General features: G+C 40.2%; 1 protein-coding gene across 4 annotated transcripts in view; it reads right to left on the bottom strand.

Annotated features, from left to right (window-relative positions):
• Positions 1–10,339: 10,339 nt before the first annotated feature.
• The window catches only part of LOC148651376 (putative C-mannosyltransferase DPY19L4), a 54,447-nt gene continuing 40,474 nt past the window's right edge, over positions 10,340–24,312 (bottom strand). For 3 of the 4 annotated variants that reach the window (XM_088601570.1, XM_088601571.1, XM_088601572.1), the window contains 4 exons: positions 19,160–19,242; positions 16,745–16,877; positions 13,801–13,959; positions 10,340–11,311 (listed from right to left, as the gene is read on the bottom strand). In XM_088601570.1, the coding sequence (XP_088457696.1) occupies positions 11,147–11,311; positions 13,801–13,959; positions 16,745–16,877; positions 19,160–19,242 (540 nt within the window). In that variant the 3' untranslated portion in view covers positions 10,340–11,146. The other variant, XR_015925744.1, reaches the window with a different exon arrangement.

Raw genomic sequence — 24,312 nt, 5'->3', positions numbered from 1 at the left:
TTAGCTAAGTGCATCCCCCTTTGGGAGCTGTCCTTGGACCTTAAATCACCTTGCATGAATGGTTTCTCTGTGGCTGCACCACAGAGATGAACAGAGAAATGAGGCCTAATTTGGGAAAGCTCAGAAACACTTAATTCTGCCTTATTAATAAGCCTCACCGCTACATATCCCCCCTTTTTGAAGGCCACGAGGTCCCGAGGCATTGTTGCCTTCAAAACAAAACAGAGTTAAGTGATGTCCCTTGCCATTTGAACATTAATCTTAAATGTCTACATTACTCCTCGAGAATTCATACCGGAACCAGCATTGGATACAAACAGGATGAATAACATCTGGAGTATGTATAAACACGGTAGGAGACATTATCTAAGTCTAGGAATTACACATCAGGAAGTTCACTGTCAATATCTGATACCTCTGTGGTAGATATTTGGGGAGAAGTCACTTCCTTTCTTTTGACATGCTACCTTTGACTCATTCATGCTACCCAGAGTACATTTTGATGTGAGACTACATCATTCAGAGTACACTGTCAGTCATGATCCAGCTACCTGGCAGTAGTGTTACAATAACAACAGTTCCTGTTCCCAGCCCCCCGATAAACCACAACACCTGTGTTGGGTATCTGCTAGGGTGATTTGGAGGTTTGTTCCATTAAAGCAAACTAACTACCTGTACCTCTTCAGGGCTTACTGTTTCTTGGATTTCTATCCAATTCAATAGTGTGGCACCTGAAGGCATCTTAGACCTCAAGTTTGGTCTTATATTGTCTGGTTCCAGACCGTACAGTGTTAAGTTACCATGCTGTACTATGACCTCCTCGGGAACTTACAGGAAAACTATTGGTTAGGTAGCTGCATTGTGGTAGCTGTATCATGCCCGTCACAAGTCATAGTGTCAGTTAAATGTGGTGTGCTGACCAACCATTTACTTCCCACCTGCTCTTCATGGAGTTCATTAACCTCCCTCTGCTCGTTAGTAGCTTTACACCCTTCATTGGTGAATCATTTAGACACAGCCAATGGATAGCTTTGGTAGCCATACCCATCTCAAGACTTGGAACCGAATTCAATCTTGGATTGCCTTCTGGGTGAGCTATGAGCGATGGGGTTAATGTCACATACTCCTCTACTGAGAAGAGTGGAATCAAGTGGGTTGGGAATTGTGCCATGGCTAGACTGGCCACAGTGGCACTAAACTCCCTTAACAGGTCTTGTGTCAACATTCTGGCCTGTTGCACACAAGCATAAACCCACTGTATAACACCAACAATCATGTCCACTGTTTGGGGAATAAGGTTTAACCCTGTTGCATAGGAAGTTGCCTGTAGGGTTTTCCCTAAGCTTTCCAACTTTTGCTGCTGTCGATACAGTCTGTCACTACCCTCTGGCCTCTCTGACACCTGCCTTCTTGGGGCAGTCAGGGTGAGAGTGCCAGTAGCACACAAACCTACCAGAAAAAGCAAACGTGCAACAGTGGCGGCAGCAATCAGTCCTCCCAAAAGTCTTTTCGGGTGGCTGATCCCAGTCATCTCCTTCTGAGTGACTGTTGCCTTTCTAAGCTGGCGCAGCGTGTACATGGTGTCTTTCTCAGTATGCCCTGTGGCATCTTGGGCACCAACATCCTGGAAATCTGGGGAGATCTGACGCAGCGGCTGATGCTGCTCATCCGTTTCCAGGACATTTGCTTTTTCGATTTGTTCATGCCTGTGCTCTAGGAACCCTGCAGGGGGTGGTGCAGTGGTGGAGCATGCCTGACCCTCGGCTGAGTGGTCATCTGGAGCACCTGAGTGATCTGGGATTGTTATCCTATTCTCACTGTTCAGGTCCACCCTGCACACTTCCTGATTGAGGAATCCCTCTATCGGCATGTTTCCAATCGTTTTCTGGGGGTAGGTGTAGGACACCTGCTCGCTCCCCCCTTCCCTCGCTAGGGGTTCAGGGAGCTGCCCCAGCAGTGGGATAGCTAGTTCACTGTCTTTGAACTCACTATCACTCACCAGGCCCATGTCAGTGCAGGCGGGGATTCTGACACCTCTCTTTGCGATGTTCTGCACTGGCAGGCGGGTGGCTTGACCATCCAGCTCCAGTCTGGCTGAACCACTGTTGGTCAGACTCAGACTGACAGACTGAGCTGGTGGCTGTAAGAAAACCGGCTCGGCTTTCATTCCCTGTCCCTTCTGGGGGACTGGGTGTGTTGGAAACCCTGCCGTTGAGGCAGGAACAATCAGGTCAGTCTCACTCACTACCTGGTAGTCGTGAGAAATAATGTTACCTGACTGCAGGTTCCCTGGGTCAAAGCAGAGGGAATCAGCATCTGGGATCAGGTGTGTCCACAGCGCAGTAGTCTCAGCGTCCAGCTGGACCTCCCGTCTAACCTGTGAATGTTGCACCAGGGGCACCTGGCGGTGGCCCTGTGACAGCTGCTCAAGCAGATCCTCACTAATAGAGGACCTCTCAGGGCTAAGGGTGGGGGCTACATCACCAACCTGCTCTCCTGCCATCTGGATCCTTTCCACCACTGCGGGGTGGTGGTCCTGACCCCTCTTGGGTGCCAGGGTGCACAGGGAAAGCTCCTTTTCATCGCCAGGTGGGGAGATCTGCTCCTCTTTAGGGATGTAAAAGGTGTGTGCTTTACCTGGTGGATCAGGCGGCTGCTTGGAGCACCGCTCCTGTGGCAGGGAGGCTGTTGAGACCTCGGCCGGGACACGACTTCCCTGTATATTCGGGGAACAAGAAAATATTTTTATTTCTTGTCCAGAGGGAACAGAAGGAATCTCCGCATGGGCTTCTGTGTTCGGTGGGCACTGTGTGAGCACGGTCTGCCTCTTGGCCCCCCTTTCCTTCTGTACAGAAGACTTAGGAGCCTTGACCTGTTTCCACACTTTGCCTTTCTGGTGATCCACCAAAGGTTCCTCTCTGAGTCGCATGCCCTTTTCTTTTTCTACCCGTTTGAGCTTGCCGTGTGACATCAAACACCTTTCAACCTCAGTGTCAATCAGTGTCTCACTGGGTAAGACATCTCCCATGGCAGCCTTGAGGTAAAAGCTTCCTGCTTTTCCTCTGTGTTTTACTGCCTGCTCTGTGACTTCAGGGGTGGAGTCAGCACTCACTTGGGAGTGGCTGACCTCATCCAGGCAGGAACCCTTCCGCTCAATCAGATAGACTGAGGGAGGGAGAGGGGGCGGGTCTCCGCCTCCTCCGGTGGAGAGTATCAGCTCATTCACGCTTCAGGCAGCCTTGGGGAGCGGTTGTCCCTGTCTTAATAAAGCTTGTTCAAGCCTGGCCAGGCGGGCGGCTACTGAATCCTTTTGTTCAGTTTTTTCTAGCCCTTTCCCTCCCCTGGTGTTCTCATGGCACTTAGGACGCTGGGTGCGGTCCAGTGTGCCTGCTTTGGAACGGGGCTTAGCCAGCTCAGGAGCCTGTGCTCCTTCGAGCAGGGGGGAATTAACCCTGCTGGCTTTGACGGCGAACACAGTCGCTTTAACAGCTTTTCGCTCAGAGCGACTTTGGACATCATACTCCCAGGCTTTCTGCACGAATCTCTTAATATCAGTCATTTTCATGGTCTGTGCATCTGTATGCATTAAGATCATCTTTCTGACTGATGGGTGGAGATTCGCAATGAATAAACCCTTGAAATGTGTGTTCTCTTCGCAACCCTCATCATTTCGCCCTGCAAAATAAGTTCGTCTAAGTCTCTCGTAATATTCGCGAGGGGACTCTGCTCTCTCGTGCTTAATGTTAAGTGCGGCGGCTATCGCGGCAGTCGGGTCAATAAACGCACTGTATTCTTCGATAAGTGCTTGACATAGCTGCTCAAAGTCATTACAGACTTCTTTCATCTGCCTAGCCATCCACTCATGTACAGCTCTGCTGGTAGTTTTCCTGACCAGAAACACTTTCTCCTGTTCTGTGGCGTTTGGCAGGTACTGCAGGGTATACCTGAGGTCTTGAATATAACTCTTGATATTATTCTCTGACACTGCGGGGTCAAATCTCTCTATGTCCTTCGCTAGCTCTCTCAGAGAATGGAGATTTATTCTAGCTTCTCCGCTGACGGAGATATGGAAGAGATCGTGGTCAGACCTGTCGCTGCTAGAGAGAGTGCTTAATAGCGACTCGAATTCAGACCTTTTAGCAACCATCGTTAAACTTAAAGAGTATTACTTTTAAGTATGAAATTACAGTTTTACCACAGAAAACCACAAGATCAAGTATGCAATCAACCCGGTAGATCGCAAAACAATCAAGCACTGCTTAAAGAGCAAGGGGAACTTTTTTTCCTTTCGGCTTTCAGCACACTGTATTGTCGTGTATGAAACCCGCGGCGTTTTATATGAATTATTCGCTTGGTTGACTCATTTCAGTCTTGCCACGCCCACCCAGGGACGCCAAATAAATGTAGTGATTCATAGCCGGTTCAGGGACGCCAAATATGTAATCATAGTGGCTCTCTGAAGGCACCAGTTCTGTAGGGTTTGGGCATTTACTGAGACAATTATTAATTGTAGCAGTAAATCACAAAGTTGATTCTTTTGATGGCTTTAGAATCCAACCATGCGACATAACTCAAACAACGCGCACACACAGGTACTAATACACGAGGATACATTTATTAATACATAGAATATGCATATAAACCTAACAGATCTTATCGAGAGGGTTATCAGAATACAAAAGATATATATTCAATCAGTTACAAAGTGTTACACATCAAGAGGACATACGTTCAGTATATCATTCATTAAGACCGTTTCGTAAAGTGAACTTGGTTACAACTTCTACATTAGATACTCAAACAAGTACATAACTCTTAGGAATTAAATTGATATCAACTGGTTGGGATAACAATTGAATTCTCGAGCTGTAATGCATTGAAGTTGAATACTCATCCAACCTTTGGGGATTCAGATCTCCTGCGGGCACAAAGAAACAGTTGCAGGCTGTTGCTGTCCAATCCGCGCTCTCTGGCTCCGTGCCAGGCTGTGCTGTGCGGCTTGCGACGGTGCGCTGCTGATGCTCACTGTTGGCATTAACTAGCAAAGTTTGTGCACAGGAGAAAAGATGACTGTGGGTCCCAGCAAGTCAGGAAGAGTACTGGTTCGTTCCTGATGAAGAGCTAGTTCTGAATAGTGATTCAGCTTTCCACAGTTCCGACCTGTTCAGGAGGCCTGCTGCTGGTTACTCTCTGGCAACCTCCACTCTAGACTCTTAGAACAAAGGAAAGTTCTGGCACTCGGACACACTGGCCGTTCCGTGGTTGTCCGGGCTGAGTCTCAGGATGGTCAGGAGGCGCGCTGCGAGAATGTCCTGCCCTTGGGAGCCTTCTGCTCCTGGGCCGTCCTGCCCTGGAATTCTCACAGAATCTTGTTGAATCTGAATCTGAATCTCTCAGGCTCTCTGTGTTGCCTGTTTTTACCTGGAGGAACTTCAGCTCATTGATTGGCTGAAAGTTCCATGGGCATCAGAGTCCCACGTGGGTTACTCGGCCCTGATTGGTTGATCAAGGTGAGATATGAGTCACTTACTCCTGACACTTAGGAATGCAATCCAGATGTCCAACTCGCACTCCCTAGACAGATAGGCACCAATGGATGACCATTGATCATGATAGCCAGGCTTAGCTAAGTGCATCCCCCTTTGGGAGCTGTCCTTGGACCTTAAATCACCTTGCATGAATGGTTTCTCTGTGGCTGCACCACAGAGATGAACAGAGAAATGAGGCCTAATTTGGGAAAGCTCAGAAACACTTAATTCTGCCTTATTAATAAGCCTCACCGCTACACAAGGATTTGTCCATACACACTTGCCAGCCCAGTCCATGCAGAAAATGGCCATATTTTGTAGAACCTGCCACACTGCACACAGAATTAGATTTAATCAACAAGACATGATGCCATGCATTACACTGGAGAGAAAGACTGAACAAACATAACATCTTAAAGACTAATCTCATTACATGGTCTATTAGAAAAAGTATTTTTCCTTCATGCTGTGAGAAGACCAGCGGATACACACCTGTTTAATTAGGTAAACATTGTCACTATACAGATTGCACTCATGGAGCTGGCACATAATATAGGATTTTATGCGAGGGGCCTATTATTTTCTGATTGAATCAAATGATCTCTTTCCAGTACTACATTCACTTCCCTCTCCAGACCTCAGATATCTTTTAGCTTTCATGGCACAGAGTCTTTGATTTTCTCTTATCGGTAATCATTACCAAGTACCACAACAGTTATTATGAAAATGGACACTGAATATGAGAAATTGTGTCAGAAGCACTCAATGGAAGCTGTGAAATCAAAATGCAATTCTGCTTCTTAAGGGAAAGGTAGGTAGGGAGAGTTATACAACCCAAGGCGTAATCCTTTTATGGAAAGCAAATTGAAGTTCATGCTTGAATAGTGTTCACAAAATAGTCTGAATCCAAGGCATCAAATGCAAGCTACAAAATTCCACGACAAGCAATTTTCTAAGACTTAAGGCACAATGCAGCACTGACCATCTTTCAGCTAAGATGTACAAGAAAGCAATATAATTTTAAAGCTAATAAGAAAGTCTGACACTTAGAGAGAGATTTGGAATTATTTATTTAAAAAAGGGCAACTCAAATCTTTTCATATTTAATCTCTCATTTTAAAAAAATGTGTTATATGTTCTCTTTAATATAACAGCATATCATTGGCATAGCAATAGTGTGCTTAATACAGTAGTGCAAAATGACAAACAACATTTGAAAAAAGAAATTGTGGTTAGGTACTGTAAATGCAGAACTCTGGTGACACCTCGCACTGAGGTCTGTTAATGCCAAGCACTACAGGAGGTGTATCCATCAATCTCCCTGCAGATTTTAAATGAAAAATGACATTACCAGAAGGAAACAAGGGGAATGCTAGACAGCAAAAATACCAACAACACAGCATTTAACCTTTTGTGTTGTAAACAATACGATATGTACCACCCAGCTGACTTCAGCCACTCCAAAGCTCACAGTACACAACCAACTGACTATATCCAGCGGGGGGCAGAGACTGAATCCCAACCAGCAGCTACATCTTGCATGGAAATAGAAGAATATGCAAGTCCCTCTTTCACCCGAAAATATATATTGGTTCTTGTACAAATATGGAATCACTGAATGCCTTCATTTTTATATAACTTGAAATTGCCATATATTGATCAGTATTGCTTACTGCTAGGAGCAATCAATTCTAAAACAGTTAATATATGTGGATTAACTGTATAGGTTATATAGGTGGATGCTGCACATTGGTGGGGGTGGAAGGGATTCCCCAATACCTTTAAAGCGCTTTGATTGGAGTGTCCAGAAAAGCGGTATGTAAGTGTAAGCAATTATTATTATTATTATTATTATTATATGAAAAACCGAGCATGGCTGGGTCAGAGGAAGGCACACAAAGTCCTCACTCCCTAATCATGATAAGATCACTGCAATATAAGGAAGGTTAGAAACCAGAGGAGAGCATTCAGCTAAACTAGTTTGGTGATTAGGAGGAGTCAGCTACAGGGATGTTGACCAACAGCCAGCAACAAGTGCCATAAACATAGCTGGTTAAGTTATTCTAAAACCCCCTTTTTTTTTTAAGAGAAATGAAAGATTGCAGGATGCCAAATGGCATCTTCCTGTCCTGTTTTGTTTGACTTCTGACACTGCCCCTTTCCCTGTATGTTCCTTTGATATGTTAAAGTCTTGCCTACTTTTAATGTATAAAAAGGAAAGTGTAACTTCAGTCCAGTGAGCATGTCTTACTGAGTGCTAGGGGAAACCCTTTCTCTGTGATATGCTTCCCTTCAGCTGATTGTATTAAAGATCTGTTTGACAATCTCCCAACCTTAGTGAAGACTGAGTTTTCTTCAACACTTATGTAACATTTTACCATAACTTCCTACTGCAGTCGCAACAGTAAAACCAAGCCGATTAACAACGCGGAAAAATAATTGGAAACTAAACACAAAAAAATAAAAAAAATGCTTCTACAAAAAAATAAAAGAAAAAACAGGATTCGAAGGTTCAGAGGTTGACACATTAGTTCAAAAAGAAATCATTGTAAGGCACTAAAAATACTTACTGCATTTACTACACTTAAAAAAACAACAAAAGCATGGAAGTGTGGAAAAGGTTTGCTTTTGTTATTTTTTTATTTAATGCATTCTCAATTACTATCTGTAATACTCTCAGCATGTCCCCACAAAGAATGTGAATTTCTCACATTCTCAGTCTTTTCAGACATACAGATAGACAGACCTCCTACATTAAAAAGTTGCATCTTCATGTGATAAATTTTTAATCTGTGATGGACTGATACTGTGAAAGTTGATTAAGAAAAAATGTCGGTTTTAGCTGAAATACTGATGCTAGTAACAGACAACACACCTGCTGTGTGGCAAGTTATCTTCAACAAATTTGTTTGCAGAGGTTATTCCTGTTGTGATGCCATAGCTGCACCTGATGAAGTGTGGCCACACTAAATAAAGTTTTGGCCTGGCTTTCGCCCAGTCTTTTGACAGTCAACTTTAAAACATAAAATAGTCAAGCACATACAAGATGGGAGGGTACAGATCAGGTAAAATAATGGATAGAATATGTTGACTTCTACTATACACTAAGAATGGTGAGATGAGCTCAGCTCATCCTTGGGTCCCAACTGAACTTTAGTATATACACATAGTAAAGGAGAGGTGAAAGGATTTTCCTACATGTTGGCACACACTTCAGCAAACCAGTACATCATTAACAATACCTGATAAATTCAGCTCAACGGTTTGGTAACATAAAATATTAAAATGAGGTTACCAGAGTCAACTTCTACAGTATATGCACCACACTTACCATACATCATGAATATCAAACTTTGGTATGTTATAAAATAAAAACTACAGAAAGAACAGCTAACAGATTAACACAAGTTGAGTCAAGTAAAACTAGCCACTTGAGGAGTGTAAGTAATAAAGCACATCAGTAAAAAACTGGGGGTTAGTGTTATATATACTGTAGTATGTAACCTGTTCCAGTTATTTACAAGAGAAACCCATTGTAGTCATAATGCTACCAATGCCACTCGTATTACTATGTCTAGGATGCATTTTTATTAATATTTTCAAATAAACGATTATCTTTAGTTATCTCACTTGTAGGTGCTTGGAATCAAAATAATAATTCGTTATAGTTATACAATTTAATCACAGTAAAACTAAATATTGAGATATCCTGATATCATCACAACTAAAAATACCAGCTTTTTCGGGTAATTATTAATAACGGGGCTAAACTGAGAAGAAAGCAGAGAACTGAGAAGGGGGCATGTGGTACCAACACTAGACTGGTTGCATCTCAGTAAGATCCAGAGGTGGGTATTGTGTTACCTTTCTGGTATGCCCCACTCATGCTAGACTCAATTTTACTGGTACTCAAAATGTTGTATTTTGTATGAAAACAGTGTTTGAAAACATTTGTACTGCTTACCTCCAGTTTCATGGTCTAGGTGTCAAGAATGATGAATCATACCTCTTCTCATTACAGTACTAGTTTTCCTTCCAAATCTAGAAACGTCACTCAAAGCGCTTCTAACAGGTAATGGGGACTTCCCTCCACCACCACCAATGTGCAGCATCCACCTGGATGATGCGACGGCAGCCATAGTGTGCCAGAATGCTCACCACACATCAGCTATCAGTAGGGAGGAGAGCAGAGTGATGAAGTCAATTCATAGATGGGGGTTATTAGGAGGCCATAATTGTTAAAGGCCAATGGGAAATTTGGCCAGGACGCCAGGGTTACACCCCTTTTCTTTTCAAGAAACGCCCTGCGATTTTTTAATGACCACATACAGTAGAGCCAGGACCTCGGTTTTACGTCTCATCCAAAAGACGGCGCCTGTTTACAGTATAGTGTCCCCGTCACTATACTGGGGCATTAGGACCCACATGGACTGCAGGGTGAGTGCCCCCTGCTGGCCCTTACTAACACCTCTTCCAGCAGCAACCTTAGTTTTTCCCAGGATGTCTCCCATCCACGTACTGACCAGGCTCACACCTGCTTAGCTTCAGTGGGTTGCCATTTGTGAGTTGCTGAGTGAGATGGCTGATATGAGTGATATCACTGGCCACAATGTAGAGTAACTTGTATCCAGGCATCTTTAACTTTTTACTAGGTTCAACAAGTACACCGACCCTCTGTACAATAGGGCTATTACTAGCGTTGCAATCTTTATGTTAAATACAGAACTTAAAAGAGAATATTTTTAAACATTTTACATATAGTAGTAAACAAACCGTTCATGAAACTAATAAGAAAAAACGACAACAACTACTAAGGTTGGTAAAGAGGTTTAAAAACACAAATGTTTTAGAGAACAAAAATAAATTAAACCTTTCTCCAGTACATTAATATTTTGTGTTGGGAATAACAGCTCAGTCCCTTGCAAGGGTGTGACAGACTGAGCCATCTCTCTGAACCGGAATGTCAAGCTGTAAATTGAAGTGGCCCTTTTATCTCAGCATCGTTTTATCTTTCTGAGCAATCTAAAGGACTATCCTACTTGATCTGATGTACTTTGACCGTGGAGCAAAGCTTCACTACTTCAGGTGGGTAGCTGCGTCAGCATGCGTAGACTGCAAAGGAACAAGTACTAGGTTAATTCCATGCTGAAAAAAAGAAGAAAGAAAACACGTTTCGGCTGTGGAGCCTTCTCCAGGTGTCAAAGCTTCACTAAGCTTCACTACTGCTAAATTTCTGAGATCAGCTCTCCTTGGATCTCAAATACATCCTTTTGCTGCTAACAGTTGAGCTCCGAATGCTGCATCCCATCTTACATCACTCAGTCTCACACACCAAGTGAACTAGGCCTCTCCTCTTCTGTCCCCTTTAAGGACACATAGGCTAGCATTTAGTTTCCATCACCTGAATAAAAATGCTGGGACTGTAACTAAAGACTCGGATATTTGCTAAAAGGCAAGAGAGAACCCTTATTCCCTCTGTCTTATGCTTTCTGTTCATCATACAGCATATGTTGTGTGTTACATGTTTTCAAATTAACAATGACTTAATAAAAGCATTTCTAAAATAATACAAAAAGATATAAGTAAACAGAGGCAGTCTATTCTGGCTCCTGTTCCCTTCAGTACTGGAAAGAAATGACAGTGTTGACTCTGTACACATGGTACGAGAGGTTCCAGAAGACTCTGGTGAAGTAGTTGGTGTAAGGGGAGTAGTTCATTTTGATCTCGTGGCAGAATCTTCCATACTTTGAAAAGGCATACATTTCTCCTTTCTCATAAATCACCTTCAAGGGATTAAACAAAAGAGAACATAAAAACACAGATGACATCAGTAATTTTAAAGAGAGCCAAGACAGAATTATATTTATTATTCTTTGGGTAAGGACTGTTCTTCATAATATCTCTTCTGCTTTAATGTTGTCTTGCTGCCATTCATATTATTATATACCGTACATTTCACGGTGCGGGCTACCAATTGGTTGATTTTTGCATTCAGATTGCTTGGCAAACCTATTTTTAAGTCCTTCCTGAACTCAGAAGCTTATAGGCCAGAAGCTTATCCCAGTTTCTGTTGAGTTAAGGGAAAAGTAACCTGCTGAGAGCTGAGTAAAATAACATGCTCACAAAAACAATGGTTATCCACCATTGAAACTCATTATCTTTTAGGTTCTATTTTGACTTTTGAAAAATAATATTTCTGGTTGATTTTTGCACTCAGATTGTTTGACAAACGTATTTTTAAGTTATACCCTACCTGTGCAGGTTTGTCAACATCCTGTTATGTAAGAATGTTTTTAGAAGACATAAACAAAAGCACAAATTATAGATTTTACAACTGTTTGATGATATTTGAAAAATATTTGAAAATTCATTAAAATATGCATTTAAGAGGAACAATAACCTATTAACCATAGAATTTCCCTTGGTGAATCTAACCTGTTTAAAAATGAATTAAATTTGTTTTTTTTAAGATAGATAAAAAAATAGAAAATAGATTTTCAAAATGAATCCACAGAGTCTGACTGTCATTACAGTGCAGGCTTGACTGGCAATGTCATGCTTTCAGCAATGAACTCTGGGTAGTAGCTACAATACTGCAAGGCTACCAAATTTAAATTTCAGAATTTGTTTAGCACATTTTCCTTTAAGCTTATGCTTTCTGATCTAGTTTTTTTACCATAAACATATACATTATGCATGCGTTTCTAATTAATCTAATATTAGTTTTATAATTTGTACATCCAGTAGTATCCTTATCCCCATAATGCATTTCCAGTCTTTTAACTGGGTAGCACTTGATGAAATGTACTGTAAGCAGTTCAACCTTCATTTTATATAACAGGACATTTTCTGGCTATTTGAAATCCTTGAAAATGTTTTTACATGGTTAAATAAGGAACCCTTTCAAACAAATTCTGTAAATCATAAATAGTGAACAATTTTTTAATGAAAACAAATCATCACAACAAGGTAATATTTCCTTGTTTTTAGTGTTTGGCCCACAGTTCAAGAAGGTAATGTGGGATACATTTTCAGCAAGAGAAATATGCTAATACTCAAAAATGAAAACCACTTTCAGAGCTTTTTCTTTTTAAAAAAACATTCAACTGTGAAATCGGCATTATTGATCTCATAGCCAGAACTACTTCATTTTAATAACAGTAATAAGAGTGATATCAGTGATGTCTTTGAAACGAAAAGCCAAACACACAGGCTGAAATGACTCATAAATACAAATAAATGTTAAATATTACAAACAGGCCCAATATATGAGGCATAGCCCAGGAGCAGAGTCCTGTAAAACTCTGTTCATTACAAGCTGTTGCCTAAGCGAGTGTCTTCAGAATACAATGAGGTCATTGGCTGGGTGCCACAGTATCAGACACAGGCAGAATATTTTTTGCTTTATCACGAGATCTATTTAATCTAACCTTTAAACAAACAGGGCTTCTATTTTTGCTAATCATAAATGACAGCTCCTAAGCTAGTTGAAGAGGTCAGAGCAATACCCTAGACAAGGGTGACTCTAACTACATTAATATGATACATTTTGTATTGTAAAAAGTAACAAAACATTATCTTCAGCAGATATGAAGACACGGCTGAGGTGTAGTTTAGTAGGCTCAGCTAAAAAAAACATATTTATCAATCCAAACTCCCCAACAAAGTCTATTCCTATTTACTACACTCCACTATCTGCCTCCTGCTCTTTGAATCATTAACTTTGCACTGCAAGGATTTCCTTGCCTAGAACTCTAACCCCACAAAAGTAGTGGAGATAAACTCCAGGAGCTTATAGGCAGAGGGATTTCAATACATGCACACAATTTTAATGAGCAGTTCCTCTCTCTCCCCTTCTAATCTGTGCAGGAGATGCTAAATCAGATACTTCAGGATGGCTCTGTTGAAGACATTCTTATTTCACTCAGGAAGCTGTGCCTTTTTTGTGGCACTTCAAATGTGTTTCCTGCTGCTTCCCACATTACAGAAACTGAGTGTGCCTCAGGGCAAGCCTGACCTTACATGAAAAGTCAATGGCAAAAGAACATACCGATGGCAACCTCCATTTTGATGTATCCTTTTCATTTTTTTTTAAAATGCTAAGGATACCTTGGACATCACACACTAGCGGGATTCAGCCAACTGAGCACTGAGAAGTTATCTCATATTTTAAACACCAAAATATCTAATCTGAAAACCAAAGCGGAGGAAGGTTTTTAGTGCATTTTCAATACTTTTGTTGCTTTTTTTTCAGGCGCTGTCTGCTACTCACATGACCATTTGCAACATCCAGCAGGTCCTTTATTCGACAGCCTTTTGCTTGACTCATCTCACTGCAGAGAGCCTCCTCTATAATTACATAGCTAGCTTTGTAGGCTGTGAGGATCTTATAAATGTCCTCAGCTGGGCGCATTGAATAGACCTGGTAAACCTGTGGAAAAATAACAAGAGATGACATTTCTCTAAGAAACAGCACTACATGCATTTGCAGCAAACTGATCAAAGACATTCTATTTTTTTGGAAATGCAAAGACCACAGAAGATTTTTAAAATGTTTAATAATGCATTGCAACTCCTACATTTCAAAGTTATGACAAAAGTATTCTGCACCATACAATTAAAATATTCAATCACACACAGAGCACGTGCATACTGGGATACATGCTCTGCATTGTCAGGACATGGCAGATTCAACAGCTCTATCACAAGCATTTACTTAGTCAACAGCTCTGGGGATGAGCAGGACAATTGCTATTTGTGTGCGGTGAATTTCCATTAGTGTCCTCTTTTCAAAGTTGTAATTAAGAAACTGCTCTCTCCTTTACATTTCAATTTTGAATAAAAATCTGCCTGTGAATATCAACTGTTACTACAACCCTGTGTTGACAAGGACACTCCACCCTGGACTCTGAGGCATGGTCTGCCAGTCTGTCCACCATGTTTGGCTCAGTAATTCTGAAACCTAAAAAACATGGCTTACGTTAGCTGGAGGACAGAGACAGCTGCCACTCATATCCAGCAGGTCACACAGTAACACTGCCAGGCAGAGGGACCACTGGTGTATGATACAAAATGATCCACTCCAATCTGGCCAATCTGAGTTTATTTTATCATTACATCTCAGGCAATGTACAATTATAATACTGCAATCTAAAGCAAGTTCAGAAAATCCCATCTGAGTAATTCTGAATAATTTAGAGAAGCAGGATGGGACAAAGGATTCAACCTGATTGTTTTTCACCACAACCTAACATAAGGAAAAGGAGATTTCCTGAATTTAAAAACATGAGCAGAGTACCATAAGGTTTTTTCAAGTCAATTAATTCTCTGTAAAAGCATCCAAATCTGCAGTTTTTGAACTGGGCAATTTTCAGCATATAAATGTTTGATATAAACAAAATAAATTCTGTCAGGAAGTTCAAAACAATTTAAGCATGTAACATGTTATACAGAAAGGTAATACACAAAAGGAAAAAAAGAAAGGTGCATGGATCGAATGAGTGCACATAACATTGCATGAAACAAGGCAGAAGGACCAAACAAAGAGAATCACATTGAAGTCTATTAAAGAAATAATGTGTTGCACCTCTTCTGTTGAAGTGAGATGTTTTGGTAGAAAATATGAAAATCTATATGTTGACAGGTACGAGTGTTTTTTTATGTCCTGGGTCACCAACACTGACCCAAATCTTTTCACAAAGAGACAGCAGTAGCAGAATTACCTCCAATGAAAGAAAACTGACACAATGCTATCAGTAATGGAATGGATTCTGTAGAGCACAGGCAGCAACCCTCAAATCAGTAACCATGGAAATGTCTGCAGTCACATCATTCTCAATACAGCTTTTATAAGATGCAGGGAAGCTGCACTGTTCAGTAGGAATTAATCTGTACTACCCAAAAAAATTATCCACTATTCTTCCACTAATTAGAAAAATAGAAAAAATGAAAACATAAATGTCATATTAATTTAAAAAAATAGATGTACTGTGTTATAATTTGAAGGTGGTTTAATTTCTCCTGTTACCATGTGAAAAGTGAAGCAGACTGAGCCTTGAGGTGCATGCAGGAGTAATGACCAACATGTCAAAATTTCAAAAAAGGGTCTTCAGTCAGCCATAGCAAATCTGGCTATGTCTCCCTCTACTGGTTAAAAGAGAATTAGGAAAACACAAGACCAAGAGATTTAATTGAGATTTCACTCAACTAGGCTGCCCTAACTCTGCAAGACCCACCTCGTGAGAAGTTTCGATGAAGACTTGTCAGTCTTATTTTTCTGACCACTTACAAAATTACTGTGCTACAAGTCTCGCGTTCCTGACTTAACTGGTGATAAAATTGTCTCTTTCACTAGATTTAGAAAGGCCTCCTGGAATTCCACTTACTAGACAAGTGTTGAATACACATACATATTTTACACTCATATGAGCCAGAGATTATGAACATCAGACTCCACTGAAACTGGCTGCATTCACATAAGGACTCAAAACACCTTCCAGGGCTGTGAGGACTCACTCGGGCCACTTATCTTAACCACCTGCCTCCAATTAACAGGTGAATAATCCATTAGTCCAGGACATTTAAACCCCGATCCGCATATGGTCCAGTGCTCTGTAATTGAGCTACCTTCTGGCAAGGGTAGTACTCACAGCACAACTAGCCCACTTCCAAATAAAAACAGCCTGACTTTAGCTCAAGTATTTGTCTGTCTCGAACCCGCTCTGCCTGTCAGCACTCCATCTGTCCAGCCAAGTGCAGGACCAGTGGCATATAATCATACCTCTAGCCTTATAGTCCTGATAACTGCGCTTGCTATCAGTCTCGGATCAACCTGTCTGCTATCGTCTGTCCTGTTCAGCTATCTCTGCCTGCCTACGTACTCAGTCTCTGAGCCTTCACTGGATCTTCACTGGGATCAAGCATTTGGATTTCTCAGCCTGTCAGCAAGACCTGACTTTCTCCATCTACTCGCAATGTCGTAACATATATATTACAGTACAGCTTGTACAGGCTTATTAAAGGCATCTTACAAAGCAGTTGACTGGGGGTTGTGATTCAAACCTCATCTTGATAGCCCCCTGGTATAAACACTTAGATACATTTTCAACTTCGCACATTTCACACTTCACTATGACAATGATAACTCTCTTCCCAACTACCCCCCAAAAATCTGCAACACATTTAATGATTGTACTAAGCAGCAGTGAGACACTTACATTTTCATTGCGTTTCATCAGATTGACGTCAGTGTAGAGGGGTAAACTGGTCACAGTCCATCCTGAGCACAGCTTCACCACTCCCATTAGCTGAGGGCTTCCTGCAAACACTGTCGCAGCTGGAGCCTGTCTCCTAGCAACAGAGGGGGATGGGTGAGGGCAGACAGTCTCCACTGGGCATCTGTGTCCCTCAGGGTGTACTCACTACTTTACACAAGGTTCACGTGAACACAGAAGAAAACAATAAAAACCATGGCGGAACAAAGATGGCTGAACTGACACCATCATTGGTCACATACACATGGATTATCTAAATGCTAAATAGACCCATTTTACACTGTAAAAACCTTTTTTGTTCAGTCAATACTATTGATGTACAGTAACTTTAGGGTCTGCTGTTTTTACACACTGTTAAACACTTTGGCTAGCTCCTATGCAGATGATAAAAACATTCTTAATAATTTAAACAGAAATATGGCAAAATAATGACAGCATGTAATTGAATCACTTCTAGGTCGTATTGGGGACTTGATGCACAATGAAATTACATTTAACAAGACCCAGCAGATTTTGAGTTGTGCTGATCTTAGATGCAATAAATATTATATAAAAAAGGTTTGCAAATTATAGTGTTCTTAGGGTTTTTTTCAAAGGGGGGCACTGCCCAGGTGTGTACAGGCTTGATATTGTGTTGATTTGTAACACTAATTTGGAGCCCTGATGAAGATGTTGACTGCAATGAAGCTGTGCTTGTTACATGTTTTTATATAATCAAATAGTGAACTGGTAAATAAAAAATCGCAAAGTATTATTCTACATTCAAAGCAATTTTAAACTAGAGATTCCGGTCAAAGCTATAAAATACAAGGAATGGGGACTTGAAGTTACATATAAAATTACATAAAAGATTAATAGTCTGAGGTTTAGAGGCATCCAATTTCAGCTTTATGTTTCTGCTACCTTTTTAAATTTGACAAATTTTGAAGTATGATGTAAGTAAATATTTTGTAAGGAGGGACAAACTACTAGGTCACGTTTGTATTAAAAGTAGTGCTTTAATGAAAAAAACAAACAAACAAACAAACAAACAAACAAACAAACAAACAAACAAACAATGAGCATCGTTCAGCTCTGCAGTCTGAATGTGTTTAACTATTTGGTAAACAAATGTACCTTCTAAGTATATGCCTCTAAGTCACTTAATGCAGTATACTTTGTGTCTATTGTCACACTTTCACATCACTGATAAAAGATAAAAACAATAGCAGAAACATTTAAAAAACAACAGAAAATATCTTGTTGGAGGGAGCAGTAATATACCCATCATCCTCTGGAGGATTTCATGGCAGGTTTATGCCATGAAACTATAAAATTCCACTGAAAAATAAAAACATGGGATTAAAAAAAAGTCTGGAGGTGGGAAAGCTGACTGACTTTGATGTCCTTGAAAGAAATGTTAACATGAGAACATGCACAAAAAAACCAAAGTTGTTCGGAGACAAGTTAGCTCTGAGGAAAGGAAAGATACTCCAATTGATGTGCACTGTTAATACCTCCAAGGTTTAACTAAAAACTCTGAGACTCCCAAGAGAATCTGCTCCATCCATGACTTATGATGGAGGCAGAAAAAAAGGAATACAATAATATTAATCTGAACCAAAATTTGTGACAGCAAAAAGAAGATATTTCAGGCTCTTCTTAAAAAATTCAAGATTTTCTTTTCCCAGAAGTAAACTTTCTTAACATCTTGAAAGCAGCGAGGAAAGTAAATTCTTGGAAAAACACTCACTGATAAAAAAACAATAAAAAGGTGGGCACTGGTCACTGGTGTGATGTGATCTTGGAAATTCACTGCTGTTAAGACCTAGGGGTAAAACACTTGACTTACTTGTTCTGTTCTGAAAATAAGGTACCAGTGGGACCGGTAGGCAATCTTAGCAAAAAGCCTCATTTAAAACCATTTAAGAGCAGTATAAAAGATTAATGGCACACTGCAAAATGATTTTATTTGTCATAGAAGGCAATTCTCCCTCCTTCCAGTTCTCTTCATGTTAGCCCACACTGCAGTACTAGAAGCCCTTTCTTCTTTTTTGACATAACTAGGGCCCTGTGAAAAGCTTCTGGGAATCAGAAAAAAACAGATTAACTTGGATTTTGACTCATTGCCTGAATATGTCAATCAAGCCTCCACAATGAAACTGATCTAAAAAAATAAGTAATCAACACACCTACTTGCTATTTAGAGAACTCTTCTTTTATAATAAGGGACAGTGACAGCCATCATGCGTGGATATATTAACTGCAATATATCGAAGGATTCTAGACTTGATCATTTGTCTTGGCTCAAGTAAGCCAGCTTTTGCCTTTTTTTTCCTAAAAATAAAAAAAAACAACAAAGATGACAAGCTTGCTTACCTTATCCAGTTCATCAGCTCCACCGTGTCTGGATCATAGACCTCCTGTAGCTCCGAGAGCTCCGTTATCACCCTGGGAAAATACTGACAAGGGGGAGAAGGGACACGGACAATATGTCAATTATTTGGAGAGCTACAGTATTAACCTGAAGGTGAACAAGAAATGGGAAAACAAAACTCAATAGGAATAAAAGCAGGAATTTATTTTCAGGTTCTTAACTGATTATAATAAAAATAAGATAAATACTAGACAGGCAGCCCAGAACTATATTAAACAGCCCATGACAGAAATTTAGGAGTTTAAGGTGTCTTATAATTGTTTGTTTCCTGCAAAATGCTGCATAGTGGCAGCGTACAATTCAAATTTTAAGATTATACTGTACAAAACAAAAGTCAAACCTCACTTGTGAAGAATTGTTTCCACTGGACTACAAAAAGGATATTACTGCCTTAGAGTTTAAAAAAGACTTTAGGTTTAAAATTAATGCAATTTAGGAGTGCAATATACAAATAGATTAAGAAGTCTTACATAGAGAGAATTTTTATGGAAGATGAAACAAGTTTTCAAAACCTGAAAGACAATCCAATGGACTATTTTATACTAAAGTGAAACGAGAATGAGACCACAGCTGGATCTCCATGTTCTAAATATGCATCATCAAACCAGGAGAGAGAATTTTTAGTCTGAAGATTTAACAATGTCAAAAATATAAAGACAGCAATCTCTCTGTAATAATATTTAGATTAACTGGTCAGAATCTGGTGTCCAGGACTGATCAGAACAATGTCCTCTTGTATGACAAGAGCTTTAAGGAAGAGGAGGATAATAGTGATGTTCCTACTGGGGCGGTGTGGTGGCTCTGTGGCTAAGGATCTGTGCCTGTGGCTGGAATGTTGCTGGTTCGTATCCCGTGGCCGGCAGAGGAATCCTACTCCGTTGGGCCCCTGAGCAAGGCCCTTAACCCCAACTGGTCCAGGGGTGCTGTATAAATGGCTGACCCTACGCTCTGACCCCAAGCTTCTCTCCCTGTCTGTGTGTCTCATGGAGAGCAAGTTGGGGTATGCAAAAAGACAAATTCCTAATACAAGAAATTATATATATTATATATATATGGCCAATAAAGTGATATTACTACTCTTGGTCTTCTCCTCTGTCTCTCTCTCTCCCCCTGTCTCCCTTCCTCTGTTCTTTTCTCTTCCTTTCTTCTGTGTTCTATACTGTATATACTCCGTGAATCGAGTCTAATGATTTACCATGAAGTTAATTAACCAGAGTAAATCATCAGAAACAGCCTGTGTGTACCTGCCTGTGTTCAGTTCTGTGCTTACCTGTCTCTGCAGATAAAACAATATTTTTTTAAGGATTTCTTGAATAATAATAATAATAATCATTCCTTACACTAATACAGAGCTTTTCTGGACACACCACTCAAGGCACTTTACCGGTAATGGAAACCACCATCATCCACCAGGATGATGCGACAGCATCCATAGTGCGCACAGTACTCTCACCACATACAGTATCAGCTAACAGTGGGGAGGAGAACAGAGTGATGAAGCCAATTTATAGATAGGAATTATTGGGAGGTCATGACTCTTAAAGGCCAGTGGGAAATTTGGCCAGGATGCCAGGGTAACACCCCTACTCTTTTCGAGAAGCACCCTGGGATTTTTAAAGACCACAGAGAATCAAGACCTTGGTTTTACGTCTCATCTGAAGGACGGCACCTTTTTACAGTATAGTGTCCTTGTCACTATACTGGGTCATTTGGTCCCACACAGACAATAGGGTGAGCGTCCTCTACTGGCCCTTCTTACAATAGCAGTCTAAACAAGATTTGGACTGCAAACTTAGCTAAACTTTGATACCATTAAGCTCATACCAGGGAAGATCTAGGTTATCTAAAAAAAGATGGAAAGCCATGATGTTAAAACTGCCTCCTTTAGAACCTTCAAGAAAATGATGGAAGGGATCCACTGATCAATACGCTACAACCAACCAAATCAAACAAGTGGAAAAGCCTTATTTGTAACTTTCTTATGTAGTGATTAAAACAAGACACTCCGATTTATCATATCTGATGCTGTTTTAAAATTTCTGTTTTATGCAACAAGTCATTCATTGTTCAGCCTTTCAGATCAGTAACTCCATATATTCTCTAAGCTGCACAATTACCAAGCTTAGAGTTTCCAAAAATCAAATCACTGCCAACTATAATTAATCCTAAAACTGATAAAGGTCATTGCTTCATTTGGTACATGATGCATCAACTCAGCAAATTACAACACAACACAACATGGGCATGCCTTAATATTAATCTGCATATTTTTTAATCAGCAGCATTAACACCTCAGAAGGTAAGCAAAGCTGGGTCTAATCAATCATAGAATGAGAGACCTCTTGGGAAAACCTCTTTGTTGTAAGTAATGTAGGCGGCAATCTTTCCTCTGGAAGAGATTTATAAAACGAATACCCCTGTATGGTGAACTGGGACAGTAACTTTTTGGTGCAGTCCTTTAGGGGAGATGTTAAACCAAGGTCCTACCTACTTGATCATTACAAATCCAATGGCACCACCCAGAGTAGGGTTGTTTTCCTGAGGTTAAATTGTGCTTTGTGTTTGCTTAGTCTGGCCTATCTTAATTTCCTCCTTAAGTAGTGAAGTACAGATAATGGACAACTGAAAAACCAATGTAAAGTCGGTTAGTAGTGTGTTGTGCCTACTAGCTTCTGGAATTCTGCAGGAAGGGTGCAACACCATTCTTCCATGAGAAGGTCAATGATCTCATGTCTTGTTGATGAAGATGGAAAATGCTGTCTCAATGTTGTTCTAGAACATCGGATCTGGTGACTGGGAAGGCTGTGACATATGGATAACACCAGGTCTATGGTCATCAAGCCAATGGATGACCACATGTGGTCTGTGGATTGGGGCTTTGTCATTCTTCCCCCTGTTGATCCTGCCTTTTATGGGAATTAGTGCACTCAAACCATACCAGGAAAATGGCTCCACAATATTACAAGAACCACCAGAACCCTTTGCTGTTGGGATCTATTGATCTGCACTTGCTCACCAGTTTTGGCTAGCACTTTGAATAAATAGATAAATATTATGATCCTGGACTATGCACTTTTGCCCACTGTTGGCCTTTGCTGATGATATCTTTCCCTTGGATTTCCACAATCACATTTGCATTGCTTCTGAAACATCAACAAGCTATCTGGTTCACTGAAGCTTCAGCCAAATGAATCCCAACAACCACCCACCTATCAAAGTCACTGAACTCTTGCTGACATTTTATATAAAATTACAGACCACCAGGCCTATCCAGCATATTTATGCATAACCCTAAGCATGATGGGACGTTATTTTTTATTAATAGTTGAAGAACACCTGTATGGAACCCTTGCTTTCAATATACTTGGTGTCCACCATTTACCCAGGTGTTGCAATTTTTTCCCCAATATTTATATGTATCATTTTCCACCTGATCTGCTTCTTAGTGGGGATGCTGCTGCATAATGGTAGTCATGTCACCCAAGAGTGTGCTGCACTTCAGTGGTGGATTCAGTATTTTGAAAAACGCAATGTTCCTACAGACACATAACCTTAAAGACGCATGAAGTAATTGGCTACATATGGCAATTCATAAATTCAGTGTCTTATAATGGGGCATATAGTGTCTTCCAGAAATATTAATATCCTAGTTGACATACTGTAGGAATGAATCCATAAATATTTCTGCTGTATGAAGTTTTTTGCTTCTATCTCATCAGGGTAATGACTACTGCTGCTGTGCCTCAATAAAATAGAAAAATAATCTGGTGGTAAAGACAAAATAATCTACACTTTTAATTTTTTGTGTTGTTCTTTTTAAGTCCTCTCGTAATATTTCTGCGTTTATATTAAAGGAAAGATAATAGGTTTGAAATGTACAGCTCTGTCAGTTGCACTGGACCGGAAGAACTGCCACTTTGGCTATGAGTAATTCCAGAAGCATTAATGTGAGCTCACGTTGTTCATGTCAAAATTTGGCCTGCGAAAGGCAATTCTGACAAAAACAAACTGCATGCATGAAGTATAATTTGATTTCTAAAGCTTCTCTCAAGCCCCTCACACTCTTTTTTTAAAGGGGCTGAAATTACTTATTTGACACATTTAATACAGAGTGAAAAGATTTAAAAACATCTCGTAACTACTGTGCTCTATGGTTTAAAAACTAATTAAAGTAATCAAAGTAAGCACTGCAATTTAGCCTCTGTAAAAACCAAAAATAGCCCTGCGCATTAGGCAATATATTTGTACAACCTCAACAGTACGCTAACACCTTAAGAGAGACGGACAACATTAAATATAGGAAATAAGGGCTGACAACTAATTTATGCTCTAGCTGCAACTTTCACGCTAATGTCTAAAAAAACTTGGAAAAATTGTCCTACTAAATGAAAGATGAGCATGTATAACATTAATTTTTCTATGCCTAGAGCTTTGGAGAATGGCCGCAATCAAATATTTGATTTTGGTGTTCAATACAGAAAAAAGCGTGCTTTAATTAATGCTTGCCAAAACCTAGATACAAGTCAACTAAATTGGAATTTTAGTTTATTTTTTTGGGATGTATATTTGTCTTAACAATATGTCATCATAAATTTTATTTAATTTCCTCTGCAGACAACAGAACAAACATTATCTCTACAAATTACAGTGATTAACTGATTAAATCACAGGAAATTCAACACAAAAATTTAACTAAAAGAAGTATAATCTGAAGATATTTTAAAAAGTCCTTGGTCTAAAAAATGCCAGGGGTCTTTTTTGCAAACAATAATACAAAAACTTTACGTTGTAGCTTAGAATATTCACTTAAAACCATTGCAATCACTCCAATTGCACACTGCTATTGTTAAACAGAACTGTGCTAGCATATCTGAGTTGCAGCAGGATAAAGAAATCTTTGGCAAAAACCACTGCTGAAGTATCTAATCTTTGAAATGGTAGAAAAGCCCCCATCACAGAGTCTGCAACTTTCAATGATGGCACTGAGAAGGTCACAGGGGTCAATGCGGTGTGTTGAGTTTCCCACCCAGCCTCTGTGGTGTTTGGGAATCACAGTCACATCTGACTAATAACATAGTGGTTCCTGTGGGTGCTA

This window comes from Lepisosteus platostomus, chromosome 12, assembly GCF_059453375.1.
Source record: "Lepisosteus platostomus isolate fLepPlt1 chromosome 12, fLepPlt1.hap1, whole genome shotgun sequence".
Lineage (NCBI taxonomy): Eukaryota > Metazoa > Chordata > Actinopteri > Semionotiformes > Lepisosteidae > Lepisosteus > Lepisosteus platostomus.
This window is presented reverse-complemented; position numbering and strand designations above follow the sequence as displayed.